The sequence below is a fragment of the Meriones unguiculatus genome, chromosome 17, assembly GCF_030254825.1.
Source record: "Meriones unguiculatus strain TT.TT164.6M chromosome 17, Bangor_MerUng_6.1, whole genome shotgun sequence".
Lineage (NCBI taxonomy): Eukaryota > Metazoa > Chordata > Mammalia > Rodentia > Muridae > Meriones > Meriones unguiculatus.
Window position 1 is genome coordinate 54,464,507 of NC_083364.1, and position 18,501 is coordinate 54,483,007.

The 18,501-nt window shown below is 38.4% G+C and overlaps 1 protein-coding gene across 6 annotated transcripts in view; it reads left to right on the top strand.

Moving 5' to 3' along the window:
* Cblb (Cbl proto-oncogene B) overlaps positions 1-18,501 on the top strand; it is a 196,226-nt gene that overhangs the window by 123,671 nt on the left and 54,054 nt on the right. For all 6 annotated transcript variants that reach the window (XM_060370540.1, XM_060370538.1, XM_060370539.1 and 3 more), the window contains exons 9-10: positions 737-868; positions 13,142-13,345. In XM_060370540.1, the coding sequence (XP_060226523.1) occupies positions 737-868; positions 13,142-13,345 (336 nt within the window). The remainder of the gene's footprint in view (positions 1-736; positions 869-13,141; positions 13,346-18,501) is intronic.

Genomic DNA, 18,501 nt, shown 5'->3' on the forward strand with positions numbered 1-18,501 from the left:
TTTCTTTATCACATAGAAAATTTCAGTATTTGTTCCCTGAGGTTCACTGTGTAAAATGTTCTATGCTTGACTAAGCCAGTTCTTAGTTGTTCAGACAATTACTTTTCATGTACTTTAGAGTTGAAGACTTTTGAATTTAGGAGAAGTAACTGAAACTCAGTGTGACTGAGTTCTTCACTGCATGCCATGCATGTGCTTCTGTACTACAGCAAGTATGGCAGCATGCCTGAAGAAGAAGGGAATGTTGTTTATCCTTCACCTCAGATTTCTAAACATGTCAAATAAGTAAGGTGTGATGTACAGAACACACTTGCTTAGTTTAACAATGAGGAAGAATTAGTGTGTGACATTTACAAAAAAAAAATGGAAGGAAGGAAGAAAGGAAAAAAAAGAGAAGAACAAGTCATTAATATTGTCATTCTGAAACTGTAGGTATTGTCTGTAGCTAGTGAAGCATGTCCTTTCTTAAGTAACCCAGAGATTAAGAAAACAAAAAACAAAACAAACAAACAAACAAAAAACCATAAAAATGATGTCAAGAGCTCAGATGTCAAAACATTGATTTTGTAGACCAAATCATGAATATCAATTTAAAATGTTTTCTTAAATAGTAACATAACTCTGACAAGTTCAAGTGTGTGACACGGCCTGTAAGTCACTGTACTTGAGTGAGTTCCAGGTTAAAACTTCACTCTAGAAAACCACTAACCACTAGCCTTTCTTCCCTGTGTTGTAGGAGCAATATGAACTGTATTGTGAAATGGGTTCCACTTTCCAGCTCTGTAAGATTTGTGCAGAGAATGACAAAGACGTCAAGATTGAGCCTTGTGGGCATCTGATGTGCACCTCGTGCCTTACCGCCTGGCAGGTATGTCTGCATTCTCTGCAGCAGCACAGGCACTTCTCTGTATCCTAATCACACTTACCCTCTTGGGTTTCTACTTCTTAATCACTCAGGGAGTAATGCTTACAACTGTTTTAACTAAAATAGTATTTTTTTTAAAGCTTATTATTTTGAGTGTATAGAAATTGACATTTCTGCTATGTTTTGTATTTTGTTTCTTTCACGTGTGTAACTTAAGTTCCTGCTGATTCTAAGTGCTACTGCATCTGTCATGCCATTTATTTCAGGAGGCACAGATATTAATTTACCAGGTGAACACATTTAGTCTAGCATAGACTCTGTTCCTGGGAAGATTTTGAAGCATGGTAAACTGCAGCAGATAAATCTGCTGCTGCTGCTGTCAATCAGATTTCTTTTCTCCTGAGCCCTGGTTCATGTTTCATACATGTATATGACTGCTTTCGTGAGACCAAAACAGGGGATTCAGGGAAGCATGTCCCTGAAGCAGTTTCTACCCAAACGGCCGGTTTTCAACTTTGAGAAACTCAATCAAAGATTAACATCCTTCCTGTTTGTGGTTAGGGCAGCACTAAATACAAAGTGGCTTAATGTTTTAGAATAAGAACACAGAAAAAGCTGTTTTCCCCCAATGACTCTTTTGTAGGTCTTTAGTAGGTCTTTAACTTATGTAAAAGTTGGGGATTTAAAATGGGTATTTTGACAGAATTCCAGTTTTAAGTGTTTGAGAGAAGATTTTGATCAAGCCATCTTGCAGTTCACTATTTAAAGTAGCCCTGTTGAAAGTAGCAATATGTTGATTAATTTGGAAAGCAAAACATTTTAACTCTGCCCTTTTCTTTCCAACCCCAAGCTTCTGACATGAGGGAAAATGGGACGGTGGGCTTATGAAAAGAGACAAAGTGCCTCAGAGGGTGATAGTACCTGTTGAGCTCATGGATTGACAATAAATATAATAACGTTCACAATTTCATAGTTTTTAAAAGACCCTTTCCTCCCTGTAGAGACTTTAGAAATAGGATAGAGAACAGGGAAGAACTAGGAATATAATTTTTTTAGGTTTTCCTAGTCCTCTGTGAGCTCGTAGGCCTCATTGTCACCACAGTAAATTCGACCAGCATCCCCATGCCTGACTCCTTCAACATGCTTTTGGTTTTATGTTACCTTAGGTTTCCCTGATACCTTTGCCCTAATTTTCCGCAACCTTTTCATTTTGGTGATGAATCTGCACAGCACAGGGAATTTCTGGAGGAAGGAAGGGACTTGGTGCAGCATCAGCAAGAATCATTCACAGCAGATGGGCACTGGATGGCCGTTTCTGTTAACAGTAATCATTCTGTGCACTTGGCAAGGCCTTCTTGAAAACGACTTGCGATAAATTTTCATATGCTGGTGGAAGTCAGATCCATCCAATCCTGAGGGCATTTCAGACGCACTGGTACAAAGTGTTGTTGACCTTTCACCTTCCCACTGACCGCCTGTGAAGGGGTATTTAAAACTGCTTCACTTGACACGCATTCAGGAAGAATATTGAACTGAGGAGAAGCCAAGTTGAATCTTTTCCCATACTGTAGTGGCTTGATCATTCTATCTAGGATTATGGTCCCACAAGTTCCTGACAGAAAATAACCCCCCCCCCTCTTTAAAGAATGCATAAATTTAGGCTAGTGCACACCTGCGCCCTCTGCTCCAGTCCTGAAAAATGCAGTATGACCATGCCATGCATTATGGGAGTTCACATGTTTGTTCTAGTGCTGTACTTGCTATCGGCAGGGTAGTTGGATTAACCTACTTCCATTGGCTTGACCCAAACGAAAGCTGTTGTTTAATGCAACTTACCAGTGCCAGATATATTGTAGCCCAGGGTCGGTTTGCAAATGCATGCCTGAATGTAAAACAAGAAAAGGTGCGTTAATTCTGTATATTTTTGAAAGGACTGCTTATCTTTTTGTTTGTTTGTTTCAGTATGTGGTGTAAAGGGCCATGGGATTATTTCCAGCTTCTTCCTCCTATATTGTCAATGCTCTGCCTTTTATATCACCACAGCTTTTCTGTATATTGCTGAACATTCTCCACAGGGTGTGTGTAGTTCCTCTTTCTATCTGGTAATCAGTTCCCGGATGCCTTGCATACATTTTCATATTGATGTTAGTGACCTTGTATGTAGATGTGTCCAGTAGTATTCATAAGTTAGTAGCCTTTGCTGTTTCCCAGTTTTACTTTTAGAAATTGAGGAAGTACATACATGATCGAGCACCGCAAACAGTGTTTGGGGAAATTAGTAGAAGTGATATGAGAAAATACTAGTAATTAATAATTTATTAAGTAAAATTTTAAAAAGTAACTATTTCAAAGTTGTTCATGAAGTTGAAAGGAGTCCCATTAAATTACATTTACACCACTAGTGAGTACTGTTATCCTAAGCTGATTGTCAGATTTGGCATATACACCAAGGAAAAATAGGCGAAATTTGATCTCAGTATTAATCTTGATACCTCCTCACAAATTAGTGTTTTAACAAATATTCCAGTTCAATTTATATGATTCTATGAGCTTTTTCCTAATTATATTGTAAATATTTTACATATATACCCATTTATCATCTAGACTATGGATTGCTGATGTACCTGTATGTAGGTGGTGACTTGATATGTGATTTTCCGGTCAGATGCCATGAAGGAAAGCGAGAGGGTATGAGATTATTCTAACTGGACAGTACTGCAGTCATCTCTGGATAGCCTAATGGAGTTCTTGTTCTAGAGTGTTCTTCCTGAGAAGACACTGATCTTACAGAGACCTTTACCTGCACTCTCCCTATAAGTGAGTCTTAAAACTTGCACCACGGATCCATGTGTTCTGTGCTGTGGCCAGTGAGCCTCCTTATTTAATCCTGTGCTAGCTGGACTGCTGGCACTGACAGGCACGGCACCTAGTTTCTACTTACTGTGTTCTCCCAAGAATTACTTGCAGGTGTCTGATGCATGTTTTCCTCGTTCTTAAATAACTTGTCGAGGCTTTCAATTTCTAAAGTGACAGTCTGGAATCATTGAGTCTCACTGGGGTCTCACTAGTGCAAATGTATCAACTTAATACTGGACGTTTCTACTCCGATGTGGAGCACACGTTCTTTTCCATGCAGTTGTCACATGGTGTGCTCTTGCTGACCAGGATGTCTGTGCAATGCTCTCTCCAGTTAGTGCACCAACAGCAGTGCTTTGTGATCCTTTAAACATGTTACTGAAAATGGCTGTCCTAGTAAGAACAAGTCTTACAAAGTTAGTTCAACTAAAATGTAGTTGAAAACATTCAGCAACAACTTCCTATCTAGATCCTCAGTTGGAGGCTCACTGGATTCAGCTGACAGTATGCGCATAAACAGAACACAGCCATCCAACATTTCTTGCCTTCTGTAATGTATTGTCAAACTTTGGATCTAAAGTTACAGATTTACTTGAAATTTCCCAAGTTTTGGAGCTCTGTACTTAAGGGCAGGTTGTAGCAGATGTCTCTGTCTTTTTGCTTTGCCTGTGTTCCAAAAAGATATACTAGAGTCATTTTTTTTTCTTTTTCCTTTAAAGCTGTTGGTTTTATTTCATGGGATTGTCCATTTTTCCTGCCAGAGAAAAAGTTAAGCTTTTCGGGTAAATCATGCACAGTGAAAATCTATTGTTGTGGTTGCCATACAACAATTCTTTGATAGAAGCCAGCCTGGACACACCAACATTTGCTCCCCATGCCATCAAACCTGTCCTGTTTACTGTTACGTTAAAGAGTATCTCTTCTGTGCAGGTGTTGTAGGTTATCTCCATGCATAGTCCTTGGTTGGAGTATCAGTCTCAGGAAAGACCCCTGTGCTCAGATTTTTTGGTTATGTTGCTGTCCTTGTGGAGCTCCCATTCCTTCCGTGGCACAGAGTTCATGTCAGAGACAGTCCCTGTTCCCTTTAGTGGGGATCCTACTTGGATACTGAACTGCCATGGGCTACATCTGTGCAGGGGTCTTAGGTTATCTCCATGCATAGTCCTTGGTTAGAGTATCAGTCTCAGGAAAGACCCCTGTGCTCAGATTTTTTGGTTCTGTTGCTCTCCTTGTGGAGTTCCTGTCTTTTCCAGATCTTAATGTAGCCCATGGCAGTTCAATATCCAAGTGGGTTCCATTGTAATAGGAACAAGGACTGTCTCTGACATGAACTGATTGGCCTGCTCTTTAATTACCTCCCCCTGAGGGGGAAGCAGCATTACCAGGCCACAGAAGAAGACACTGCAGCCACTCCTGATGAGACCTAATTGACTAGGATCAGAAGGAAGGAAAAGAAGACCTCCCCTATCAGTGGACTTGGAGAGGGGCATGCATGCAGAGGGTGGAGGAAGGGAGGGATTGGGACGGGAGGAGGGAGGGAACCACAGGGGGGATACAAAGTGAATAAAGTATAAATAATAAAGAATTAAAATAAAATAAAAAGAACGTCAAAAAAAAAAAAGAGTATCTCTTGAACAGCTGGCTTCTCTCCAGCCATCTCTGAGCTAGAAGAAAGTTCAGATGTAATTTTACTCTATAATCACTTCTGGATGTTTTAAAGATGGGATTATTTCCAATAAGTACCTGAAATGAGTATCTACTTTTCCTGCAGGTTTAATTGTAGACATTAGACAGTTTTCTTTTACCTTTCTGTTTTTGGTTGGGTGTGCTGATATGAAAATGATTTTAGGGAAATGCATGCCTGCTAAGAAGTTAGGATGAATCAGTCAGAGACCAACAGGGAACACTGAACCTGGATGGTAAATCATAATCTGTTCAAGAAAGTTCATTTTTAGCAAGTCATCCTTCACCCAAATTGTCTTTCACTTGATACCCTATTTTGGTTTAATTCAAATCATTAGAGACTTTAATTTGACGTAATTAATAGCAAACCCAACAAAGGCACAGTAGTGGTAGCTGTACAGACTGTCAGCACTTGCTCATTAATTGCTGTCATCATGGCCTAATAGTCATACCCACAAAAAGATGTCAGATTTTTTTTCAGTTTTTGAAACATCTGTGTTATTTAATAAATTGAGTAACCATAGAAGAGTTTGCACCGCTTATCGAATAAGTTAAATAGTCAGCTTTCCCCACCATGTGAAGTTGTTTACCCGGGTGCTGCTTCTCTGTCCCACTCTTGGTCAGTAAAGCTTGCAGGCTCTCCTTCACGTGGCAGTAAGACAACAAGGAAACCGGCATCTGCACAGCCCTCAGTTCCTTCGTGCACAGTCTGTAAAACACCAGTGCAATGCAGCAGGCCTGCTGCATGTAAAGTAGCCTGGAAAGTAATGTGTTTTCACAGAGTCTGCTAAATGACTTCTGAGCTTTCAGATGACACAGACACCAACCTCAGTTTAACTCTCGCAAATAAAAATGACTATCTCTGCCAATGCTAGGCCACTATATTTTGAATTACTGCCAAGAGCTTTAATTTAATTAAAAGAAATATGAACTTCTCCTGTTTTGTTTTTCCTATATTTTTATTCAGACACTTTTTAAGAAAAGACTTAGCAGTGAATACATGCAAATATAGGAGGATAGCTTTAAGACCACATGATTAAAGAGAGCTTTGTAGGGAGGGGCAAGAATTAAACTCACTACTTTTGTCTTAGTAAGAAAAACGTATTACTCTGATGTCTTTTAAAAGCAATATTAAATTTCTACCCTTACTGAAAATTTTTAGCAAAAAGTAAAATGTTTGCCTTCAAGATTGTTGACAATGGATACTTTTTTCCTTGACTTCTGTTGTATTTCTTTTGAGTTAGGGTGGTAGGACGAAATGGAGCTTCTCATTCCTTGGAGGAGTACTAAAAGAGCTGTGAGTTTTGTCCAGAAATATTGTAGGGACAGTCTGAGTGAGAGCACTGGAGCAGGCATGACTAGGATTACAGAGGCCTGAGAGAAGGGCCCGAGCAAGGCAGAGGGTGTAAATCAGAGGAAGCTGTGAGGAGCCTGACCTGTGCTTTCACCCTGCTGAGTGAGGCAGGGTCCCTCTTACTGAGCCCTGCTGAGTACTCCAGTTGAGCAGTCCTGCCAGAGAGCTATCTGGCCACTTTCCTCTCTCCGCTTCCCATTTTGTCACAGAAGTGCTGGGATTACAGATAAGTGCCACTTCTCTGTATCAAACTGTGTCTGTTCCAGGTCTACAGGCTTCAAGGAAAGTTCCTTTACCTGCTGAACCACCTCACCCATTTCAGAAAAAATAAAATCTTAGAGAACAAATACTGGAGACTGAGTCTACCAACTAAATAGAGGATTCTCACCATATCACAATATCCAGACTGTAACAAACACTTTGGAAACATTATTAGTTGACACCAAAACTCTAATGTGGCTCATTCTTTTTGAAGATGTATTTTTATTTTATGTGTATGAATGGTTTGACTGCAGGTATGTCTATGTGCCACACAGACATACAACCGGTACCTGTGGAAACCAGAAAAGGACACTGGATCCTCCAAAAGTAGAGTTATAAGTAGGTGTGAACCACCATGTGGGAGCTAGGAACCGAACCCTGGTTCTCTGCAAGAGCAACAAATGTTCTTAACCTCAGAGCCATCTCTGTTACCTCATGAGTCTTTCTGGGTTTTGTTTGTTTGTTTATTTGTTTAAAAATTGAATTAAGTTAAATGCCTTCTGACTATAAGCTTAGGGACAATGTGACTGATCCTCTAGATACGCTAGTGTTTCTCAACCTTCCTAATGCTGGGACCCTTGAATATAGTTCATCATGTTGTAGTGACCACGAACCATAAAATTATTTCGATGCTACTTCATAACTGTGATTTTGCTACGAATTGTTGCATAAATATACAATATAGCGGGTATCTGCTATGCGACCCCCAAAGGGGTTGCAGCCCCCCAGTTTGAGAACCACTGCTGTAGATTTAAGCATCAGGCTGTAGGATGAACGCGCTTGCCGTCATACCGCTGAGTGCTGTGATTGCTGCGATGAGCTGTCACCGTCCTGGGAAGAAACTGAATTCCTGAACAGACTACTCATTGACTGTCGTAGCCTCTTTTAGTTTGAAACTTGCAATGTGAGCATAGCAGTTTAGCAAAAATGTTTCCTGTCAGTAAATAATCAGAAGTTCATGTGGAACTTTACCTAGACCATGACCTGAGACTGAGAAATTCCCGTATTACAGTAAAGGGTTAGAATGAAATGATTAGGCTCTGGAAACGGGCCTCTTTGCCTTGATTCCCTGCGCAGTTGCCTAACTAAGTGTGGCATTCATCAGTCTGGGTAAACCCTAGATTTTCTTGCTGAGGAAATCAGAATGGAGACTGTGACTATATGCTAGGACAAATGAGTTAATATCAGATAAATAGTTTATAAAAGCTCCTTGATAGCTATGGTCAAGCAGTGTATGCTCATGATTTTGTACCTTCAAAATCATCTTTATTTCTGGGAAAGATGGAATTCTTCCAGGAATAAGTTTTCTTTCCATTGCTGCTACATTCCCTCGGTGCTCACATTTGCTTGGTTTTGAAGATATTTTATTTGCAAGTGGAATTTGTACAGTATTTTGTTAAACTTTCTACTAGTTAACCTCACTTAACTGTTAATCATTATGATCAAACGGTGTCCTTTAAATGGAGCATTGTCTCATTATATTTTGCAAATAAGAGGCAGTTAACTCTCCAGGGCATGGTGGTTATAGAAGCCCAGTCATGTTCTCATTCAGAATGCGTTGGAGCATTTTGTGATTTACTGTACATTCTCTAGATCTTCTACATCAAAGGTGTAAGATTTTAAGTCACCAATGACTTTCCCCTCATCCATTTCAAAATACCAAAACAGAGGTCTCTTTTACATTGGAACATTTTTTCTTTATTTCCTCTTTTACTTACTCTCAATACAAAATTATTATTAAATTCTTTGTAATGTGAAAATGTTTAACAAAGATGTGACCTAGTCTTAAATCTGTTGATTCTGATAAAATTATTCCATAAAGCCATCATTAATGAAGGTCTTTGTGGTAAATTCAAACTACATAAAATATAGAAAGATGTTATATATTACAAATAACTTGTAGGGATAAAACACTTAAATACATGCACTGAGACGTATGGAAAAAATTTGAAATGTGGTCTAAAATGAGACTCCTATGAGTATTCTTATGTCCTGGGGCCTACCATATGTATAGTGTTTGTGAGAAGATTCATCAGCTGTGGGCTGGGTAGGTGTCTTGGTGGGTAAGTGTTTTTACACGACCTTGAAGAACTGAGTTTGGCTTCCTAGCACTCCTGTAGCCTGGTACATGTCTGCAAAACATGTCTGTGGGAAAGGGAAGGATCAGGGACAGGCAGATTCCTCAGGACTTGCAGATCAGAAAGTGTACCAAAATGGTGAGGTCCAGTCTCACTGAGAGACTCTTATGTCCACAAGTAAGGTGAAAGGCAATACAGGAAGACAGCCAACATGGACTTCTGGCTTGTATACACCTCGCTCTAAGAACACACACATATACCACTCTAAAGAAAGTGATTGGGTGTTAGTCAATGTGTGTCTCAATGATTCTGAAAGCATGTAAGTTGTATGTAGCATGCTTATCTTAAGATGTCTAAGAGAAAATGTGTGTATCTGAGCAATATAAAAAATGTTAATATGTGCAATGACTGATGGGTGAATCTGGTAACAGTTGGTACTTGCAGTGTTCTCTTGGGCACTCTTATATAAGAGTGTTTATAATAAAGCAGATTTGTTTTCTCATTAATTTTTCCATATTTTCTATCACTGGAAATTCGTTGATGTTACCTAAAGCTATGCTTATGTATAGTAATTCTTAGTGTTAATGGTGGTATGTAAATCTGAATTACTGTGCCATGAGTATGTTACATAACTAATATTTAGGTAGCTGTAGTTTTCACTGGTAACTTCTCAGGCCTTTAATTTTGAAGTATTTCTGCATTTGGGAAGTGAAAGCTACTGACTCAATTAGACTAGAAGGAATCTTAAATACTTCCTCTTAGCATTCACAAATTGTAAACATTTTAATGACTAAGAGCAGAATTATTTATTGTTCTTTCATCTCCAATAACATGTGTTCTGTGATCCTGACTTAAGTGTATGGTGACAGGAACATTATTTTAATTATTGATGCACAATCCTGATGAGTTATATGTCTATTCTAGACATTCTTCATCTGTATTCAATCAACCATATGACAGAAACTAGGGCAGAGGAACCAAAGTAGCATTTGAAAATTTATGCTTATGTCTCATTTGCATATGACAGTAGTTAAGTTAAAGAAACAGAATGATGGCTGAAGTTATCCCAGAGTAAGTTTTTCAGCCAGTGTGAACTGTTTGTCAATCAAAATGGAAACAGTGTAGCTGTTTATTTATGTAGATGTTTATTTAACATCCATAAAATATGCACATGTTCAGGTCACTTACTGGTAATAACTAAATGAAAGGGGTCACTTACTGGTAATTCTTTCCCACTTACGAGTAATGTTAACTACCAACAACAGGTCACACTGATCGGAAAATAATTTTTGAGATGCCTGCTCTCACATCTTCTAATCTTGCACACAAAAATAGTTTTCACAAAACTAAACTGCCAGGTAGGAAGGTTAGCAGACGTACCTAAGTAATTCAGAAGAACCATGTCCAGCCTTTCTCTTGTTATCAGGATGCCGTTGCCTATGGCCTCTTCCTCTTTCCAAAGAAAAGACAGTCAGTCTTAGGAGAAAAGAGGTGGTGTAAATTCAGTCCATCCTTAGGCAGAGCTGTATGAGTGAGAGTATAACAAAAGATATTCCACCTTCCCGTCGCTGTACTAACAAATGATAGGGCTCTGTGATTCAATTTGAAGGAATTCTTTTTAGTTTCAGTAGTTGCACTTTGATCTTTATGTGGTTTCTTGTGTTTGGGTACCCATACTAAAATATATGTGTTGAATTTGTATAATATGTAGAATGCACTACAAAATGATTGACAAGTGGGAGACCTGAAGGCACAGAGGAAACAGACTAGGCATGAGTTGGTTGTTCAAGTTGGGCAGTGCATATACATGGGTTTATTATACTCTGTATTTTAATTTGCTACAATAATTTTTAAATTGTATTATAAATAAAATGTCCACATAGGACTCAGAAATCTTCTTTCCATTCATTTGCCACACATTTTTTTGTTACAGAGAGCGTGAGTTTTTTTGTTTTGTTTGTTGTTGTTGTTGTTTAGTTTACACATGAAAAGCTACCTTTGTTGAATGACTCTATGTAATGTAGATATATACAGAAACGTCAATACAGACACACAGTACAGATTTTAACCTTTACAGTAAGGAGATTTCATCCTGATGATAATATGAATTGACTGTTCCCTTAAATTTCGGGTTCTTTTCCTCAAATCGAAATAGGAAGGTTTAGATTTCTTTAAGGTTTCTCAGTGTTAAAAATACCAAAGTAAGATTACCGAAAATGGAAGAATTCAGTCTTGTTTTTATTCTGTGTGAAATTATGGGTCACAGAGCATTTATGTCCATCAGTTCTGAACATGGCTGGTATATATGCATTCTCTCTCTCTCCTCTTCTCTCTCTCCTCTTCTCTCTTTCCCTCTCTCCCTCTTTTTCATCCCCTTTCTATCTCTCTCTTCTAAAGATAGATAGATAGATAGATAGATAGATAGATAGATAGATAGATAGATAGATAGATAGAAAGATGATTTTACTATTCCAAAGTTTTTTTTTAATTGTGTTAAAACATATAAATAAGGGGATGTTGCAGTTTCTTTTCATTAAGTAGTCCAATGACATTTTTTTCTTTCCTTTTTGATATTACATATTGCAAAAAAAAAAAGGTATTTAGTTTGTAAGTCCAAGAAAAGTTAAAGGAAAATATAGGCCAGTGGTATCTGCTTCAAAGTAGACATCTGGTGTCTGTTCAGTGAGAGAAGAGGAAGAGAATTTTTTCAATACTTCTGAACCCACAGTGTTGAAGGCAGGTGAACTGGGTGCAACACAACAGGCCTGAATTAAATACTGGATAGCTTCTGTATATTTGGCTGCAAAATGATGCTAATTTATCATGTTTGTTCCTTCACCTTTTAACTTTTGAAAATGTAATACTAAATTGATTGCATAATACCAAAATTCCAAGGTGTTGAAATGTCTTCTACTTCCTGTCTCTAGAAGGCAGGGTGAGAGAGAAGCTCATTTTGTCTGCTTCCCATTGTGAATTTTTAATGCTGTAAGAACTTAGAGACATGAACTTGGAAGGCTGAACAATACTTCTAACAATCACTAATAAATACATTTCTAGCCCAGAAGTATTTGAACAAATCTTTTGAAGCCTCTAATTTGAAAGCTGGGTTGGAAGATAATTCATATACAGTCTTAGATTCCATATGAAAAAAATCAAGACAATAGGCTCTGCAATAGTCAGCTTCCCACTGATGAGGGAAAACTTTCTAGGAGAAATCCACTTAAGGAATGAACACTTCATTTTGCCTCATGGCTTTGTGGTTTGTTGGCTTCAATGCTTTGTGCCAGTGATAAGGCAAAGCTGTTCACTTCTTGCCTTCTAGAAAGCAGAGAGAAGGATTGGAGTCAGACAGTGTTCAAACTACACCTTCATCGGTACACCGAGTATGCCTCAGTGTCCTCCACGAAGCCTCATGTCGCAAAGGTGACACTGTACACTGGTCACTGAGCCTTCAATGCATGAGCCTTTTAGGGGATATGTGAGAGGTAGATCACACAGCTTTCAGCATAGATGGTTACTGCTCAAGACTATTTTATTTTCCCAACTCATTCCTTATTAATCAAGATTTAACAAACCCTGGTGGATTTCAGCAGAAATATTTACCCGCAGTTAATATGCACAAGAACACTTCCAGAGTAGATTTCAAATAGGTTGCTTTGATTATTATTTATTATTTCTTTAGTCATTTTTTAATTTTGCCAAGATGTTCTTTTTATAGAATATTTAATTAGCCTTGTTATTTTGAAGAGGGACATAATTCATTTTTCAGTATCTGAGGACTGAAAAGCCTTGCTATCAGAATTACAAATGAATACTTGTGAAAATTAAGTTAAGCTCCTTTATCAGTTCAAGCTTTTTTTTTTTTTAAGGAATTTTACATTTTGGTAAATTTAATGCCAAGGTTGTCTGACAACCTCTTTGACTCAACTGCTTCTTCAAGACATCTCACCCGTGATCCACAAACTCGTTAAACGTTTCATAGATGTACAATCTTGAGACTTCTCTGGATTATTTTGAACCAGTCAGTGTGTTTTCTTTGTTTAGGAGTCCGATGGCCAAGGCTGCCCCTTCTGCCGCTGTGAGATAAAAGGAACTGAGCCCATCATTGTGGACCCCTTCGATCCCAGAGATGAAGGCTCCAGGTGCTGCAGCATCATCGACCCTTTCAGCATGCCCATGCTTGACTTGGATGACGATGATGATCGAGAGGAGACCTTGATGATGAACAGACTGGCGAGTGTTCGAAAGGTAAACCAGAATACAAGGTTTAGGGAGCAGTGTGGAAAGTTGGCAAAGACTGTAAGAGCCAGAGGACTGTGGATCTTCTCCTTCTTCTGTAATCTCAGAAGCTACACCCGTAAAGTCTCTCCACCATGACCACCTAAATATCAGCTGAACAAGGCCAACAATAAATATGCCAGAGTGGACAGGGGAAAGACTGTGAAGCCACAACCCTACACACATAACTAAAGACGGCTAAGGAATGCTGAGAGTGGGAGAAACAGTCTTTCCCAGGAAAAGCTCACCAATAGTTTATCCAATAGCAAATAGTCAGCCCTGGAAACATGCATACAAGTAACATTATACAGACTGAGTAGGTCATATTTAGAAGGGTGTGTCTTTGTGTGTGTGTGCATCTAACAACAATTAGTAAGAAAAGAGGCCATGACTGTGAAAATGAGCAAGGACAGGGATTCTGGAAAGGTTTGGAGGGAGGAAAGGGGGGATTGTGAGATTATATATTCTCAAAAATTAAGAAAAAAAATTAAACCCTAAAAGCAGCATTGATCAGCTCATGAAATGATAGATCAATTAAGGTAGCCTGTTGTAAATTAAAAATAAAATGGATGTTGGGCTATATTTTGTCTATTATTAGGCCTATTATTATCATGGTAGAATTAACTAACACACTATCACAACTAATAAGACATAGACACCTGTGAGATTTTATAATCGCCTTATTTACCTTGGGTTAGGCAGATATTTTCCTTACACTGTCTCAATATCCTCACCATCCATCCATCTTCCAGCCCCCATTCAATGCCATCTGCCTTAATCCTCCTCATCTGGTCTACCTTCCATACATAATCCCACGGTACTTGCCCATGGGTCTTTCCATGCCATTATTGGAGTCCTTTCTCCTCGACCATAGGGTTTTTTTTGTCCATACTAACCCATCATTATCCCTCATTCCATCTCTCTTCTGGTCAATCTGCCCCTTGATTCTCATGATTCTCTCATCCTCAAAAGCTGGGGACCCTTAGCCATGCCTACCTCATTCTGTCCTGCCCAGGTATAGGCCATTTAATGAACCAATCACACATAATGTTTTAGGCTGGGTATACACAAACAAGGATGGGTGTATCAGATGGGCAGTAACCAGATCTTTAGCACTAATAATTAGCATTAGGCCCAACCTCCAACAGTAACCCTCTGATTTTTAAACGTCATGAGAGGCAGGTGAGAACATTTGTATAGAATTAAACATCCAAGAATGGGCTTAACAAATATGAAGAAAAATTGAAGAAAGGAAGTTCTTTTATTTGAAATGGTAAGATTGTACTTGATGAACATTTTTGTTACAGTTAGAAGTGTCCAATATATTTATTTTCTTAACAGGAATGATATCCTGGTGGTCAGTTTACAAGAAGTCCCATAAAATTCATCTCTTATGTACTTTAATTTGATGCTTTCTTGTTAATTTAGAAAAACTGACCTTATGAACCGAGAGTGGGTGCTACTGAACCTGGTGTTTACTTCCCAAAAGAATGGGCATCCCAGTTGAATAGTTTAGAAACCAGAAATGGTGGATAGATCTCAGACTGCTATTTGTATAGCAATGTGTATGGAATTTGTATTACATTGAGAAATTTTATGCTATGGAAGTGAGAAGTGGGATTGATTGGTCTGGGAGCATCTGTCCATGAGGTAACCATCTCTCTCCTGGTTCCTGAAGACATGACTAGTCAGCCACAATACTCATCCCTCTGGAATTCAGATTGGCCTACAAGCTTTCCAACATCACCTTAAGGAGACCCATTTGCCACTGAGGTGGAGTGATTCTCGTGGCACCATTTCACATTATTCACACTGCACTTACTGCTATATAGTAAGAAAATAATTGGTGCAGAGTCCAGAGGAGGCCATTTTTATTCTGTTGAAAGGAAACTTGCATTTTCTCTGTCCGAGTTCCATGCTGGCCTCATGCATCTCATTATCAATTCTACGTATAAGACTTTAGCTATGAAGGTTGATATGGCCATTGTTACTACTCTCACATTCAACTTTGGGCTGGTGATGTTAGTTCTTCAAACTATTAGATTTATGTAAGTTCCATTAGCTAACTCAGAGACTGTTGCTTATTTCATCTTTCAGTGATGACTGCCATTGAGTTTTATCTTGTTTTGTTTTAATTACATGATCTCTTTGACCTAAGAGAAAGTTATTATTCCTCAGTAACTCTAAATGATGAATAAGGAAGAAAGAAGCCTCAAAGAGAATTAAGATTTGAGTGTTTAAGCAACTAAAATTCTGCCTTCAGTAAGAAGGGGTGAAGTACCAGCTCTGTTACAGGACAGAACTAGAATTTTCTTAAGCGTATGACTTAACACTCCTCCCATTTGCCTTCCTCTTGTAAAGCAGGACAGCAACAGCAGTTTGCTACATTAACTGTTGAAAGGATCAAATGAGATCACAGATTTAAAATGCTAACACATTGTCAGGTCAACGAGACCACAAATACTGGTCTTTTTATTGCCCATATTAACTGAAATTAAGAATGCCCCATGACACACTTTATGATTTGAATTAGTAGAAATCATTGCACCTTGTACATTTAAAAAGAGCTACATTGGCACACTAGAGATGATGTTTGCCCCATCCAGAGGACATCTGAATCCGAGCTCACTGTTCTGCCAGTCTGGCCATATCTCATGTCCTGTGAGACTCATTCAAAAAACGAGAAGAAAGATGCAAAATGACAGTGAGGGTAAAGTAGTGAATGCTTGTAACATTGCCTTTGTTGATTGATGACACTTTTCCCCTTGAAGTAGCAATTTATATATCAGGTGGAATGTACTGAGGTGATAATGAAGCACTTATGCAGTCGCTTTGATTCCTATCTCTTGATCTTCAAAGCCTAAAATATGTCTCACCTGGCCCTTTCAGAAAGCTTGTTGGCCCAAGAATAGGATTCAGGGTGAATTTAAACTATTTATTGACTGCCTGCGTAAGCCAGGATGGCAGGAAAGTATTTGAGAAACACAACAGCTGGAGAGGTTCAGCAGACCTCTGCGGTAAAGCTTTCTAGCCAGGAAGAAGGCATTACTGCCTTCCTGACTAAATCAGCTTTTTTCCAGTATTCCAAGGGGAGATTAGGGCTTTAGCTCCAAGAATAATTCTCTGGAGAACTCTGCATACCTTGCTACATAGAGAAGGAAAAATCAAACAAACAAAAAACGTTTGTCCTATATCAGCTTGTCAATAGTCGCAGTCCAAGCCTGTTTCCCCTGAATTAAAGTGAAGCTGGGGCCTCTTCTTTTATGACTTTAGTGACACAAACTGAGAGCAGAGTGTACAAGGTGAGGGGACAGGTCTATTTTCTCCCTCTACAACGTTTCCTCATTTGCTACCTCTGGAACCCTGTGAGGTGTCTGTTGGAAAAATTAGAGATTTTCACAGTAATCCTCTGTTGTTAATCCCAAGAGGACAGTCTCTGGCTTTCATGACTTGTGTCTCTTAATAAGTCTGTGTGACCCTCAGTGCTCCGTTCTTCTACAGAAGTCAGATACTTTTAAAATGCAATTACATTACAGTTACTTGGTTTTAATTCGATAGCATGATTTACTTAAAAGTCACTTATGTCTACTGATGGATCTCTAGTCAGCTAAGCAGATCATGACTTTTGTATTATTTCACTAACTTCTGCTATTTAACTTTGAACATATCCTACACTCTGGTATGAATAACTGGAAAAATCACTGTAAGATCATGTTTCTATCGCTGTTTTTAAACATACAGCCATTGTGTTAAGTTATCATAAAGGACTATGGATTCCTGAAACCAGTCCACACCTACTGTTCCTGTCACCAAGACATACTCAGTAACTGTTTCAAGTAAACCAGTAATTCCATGTGCATCTGCTGCCTGGGGCAGTTACCTGATCAAATGTCTTTTGTTTTACTCTCCATATAATTTTTAAGGTGAGTAGATTTTATCCAATGATGAGTTTGAAAACAAGTTATCAACAAAGACTGCTAACTTTGACACCAAGCCACTCTTCACGCATGTTCTTCCTGTTTTATGATCACCATTGACTCATTTTCAATTCTCTTATTTTTAAAATGTCCTGTTTTCCCAACTCAAGAGTGACTATCAATCACTGCACAGGAGAAAGGTTCAATTTTTATCTTTCATTTCAATTGCTCATCTATCTCTCCTTTCGTGAACTGGCTGATGACCATTTTCTGCAATCGTTCTTGTCTGTCTTAAGCTTTTTGCCTTCATTAAATTAATAATCCTTCCATCATTACATAGAGAACTGAGCTGACTGTATTTTCCTGTTACCATGGAGATTTCCCACAGCTGGTATTTATAAGTTGTATGTACAGATCATTTCTTTAGCATTCTTTAAGAAGTTAAATATATTTAGTTATGTGATTTTTTTTCCAACAAGTAGAAAGAGCCCAAAATTCTGTAAAACACTGAGTTGGTTGCTTTCCTAGGTAGAAGGTATTTTATTATTTAACTGGAAGGTGTTTTAAGGTTTTGCCCAAATCTGTGTCATTACCTGAATTTCTGAGCTGTCAGATTTTCCAAGTAATTGGGTCTGTGTGTTGTGAACCTAGGAATTTGTACAGGTGTGATGGGTGAGAATGTCACAACTCTGCTCTGTCATCAGGGATAATTAGATACCCATTCCTATTCAAATAGCTTCTTAGTACTGGAAAATAAAACAGTAAATTCTTAACAGCGTATTAGCAATTATCTTTAGTGGAATACATTGCTCACCAAATATATAAAATATCTGAGAAGAATTAATAAATTATATATAAAGTAATTGATGGGCTCAGCTTGAAAATTAATTTGAATTAATTCAGAAGCATTAAGCATTATATTTTTAAAAAATAAAAAAAAACAAAGCAACAACAAAACAGCTTTAATTATACTACTGTCTGGTGCAGTGCTTGTCTAGCGTGCATGAGGTCCTATGTTCAATCCGAACGCCATAACAAATAATGTAAAATAAAATATTAGTAAGTGGCTGAGTGTATCAGGAGAAAAACAGCTATGAGCAAGGGTTAAAAACATTTTTCTGATCTTTTAAAGCATTTTCCTACTGTTTTCTCATCAATTGAATGTCAGTGTCACTTAATATCCATGTGTTGTTTCCCTACTGCCTTACC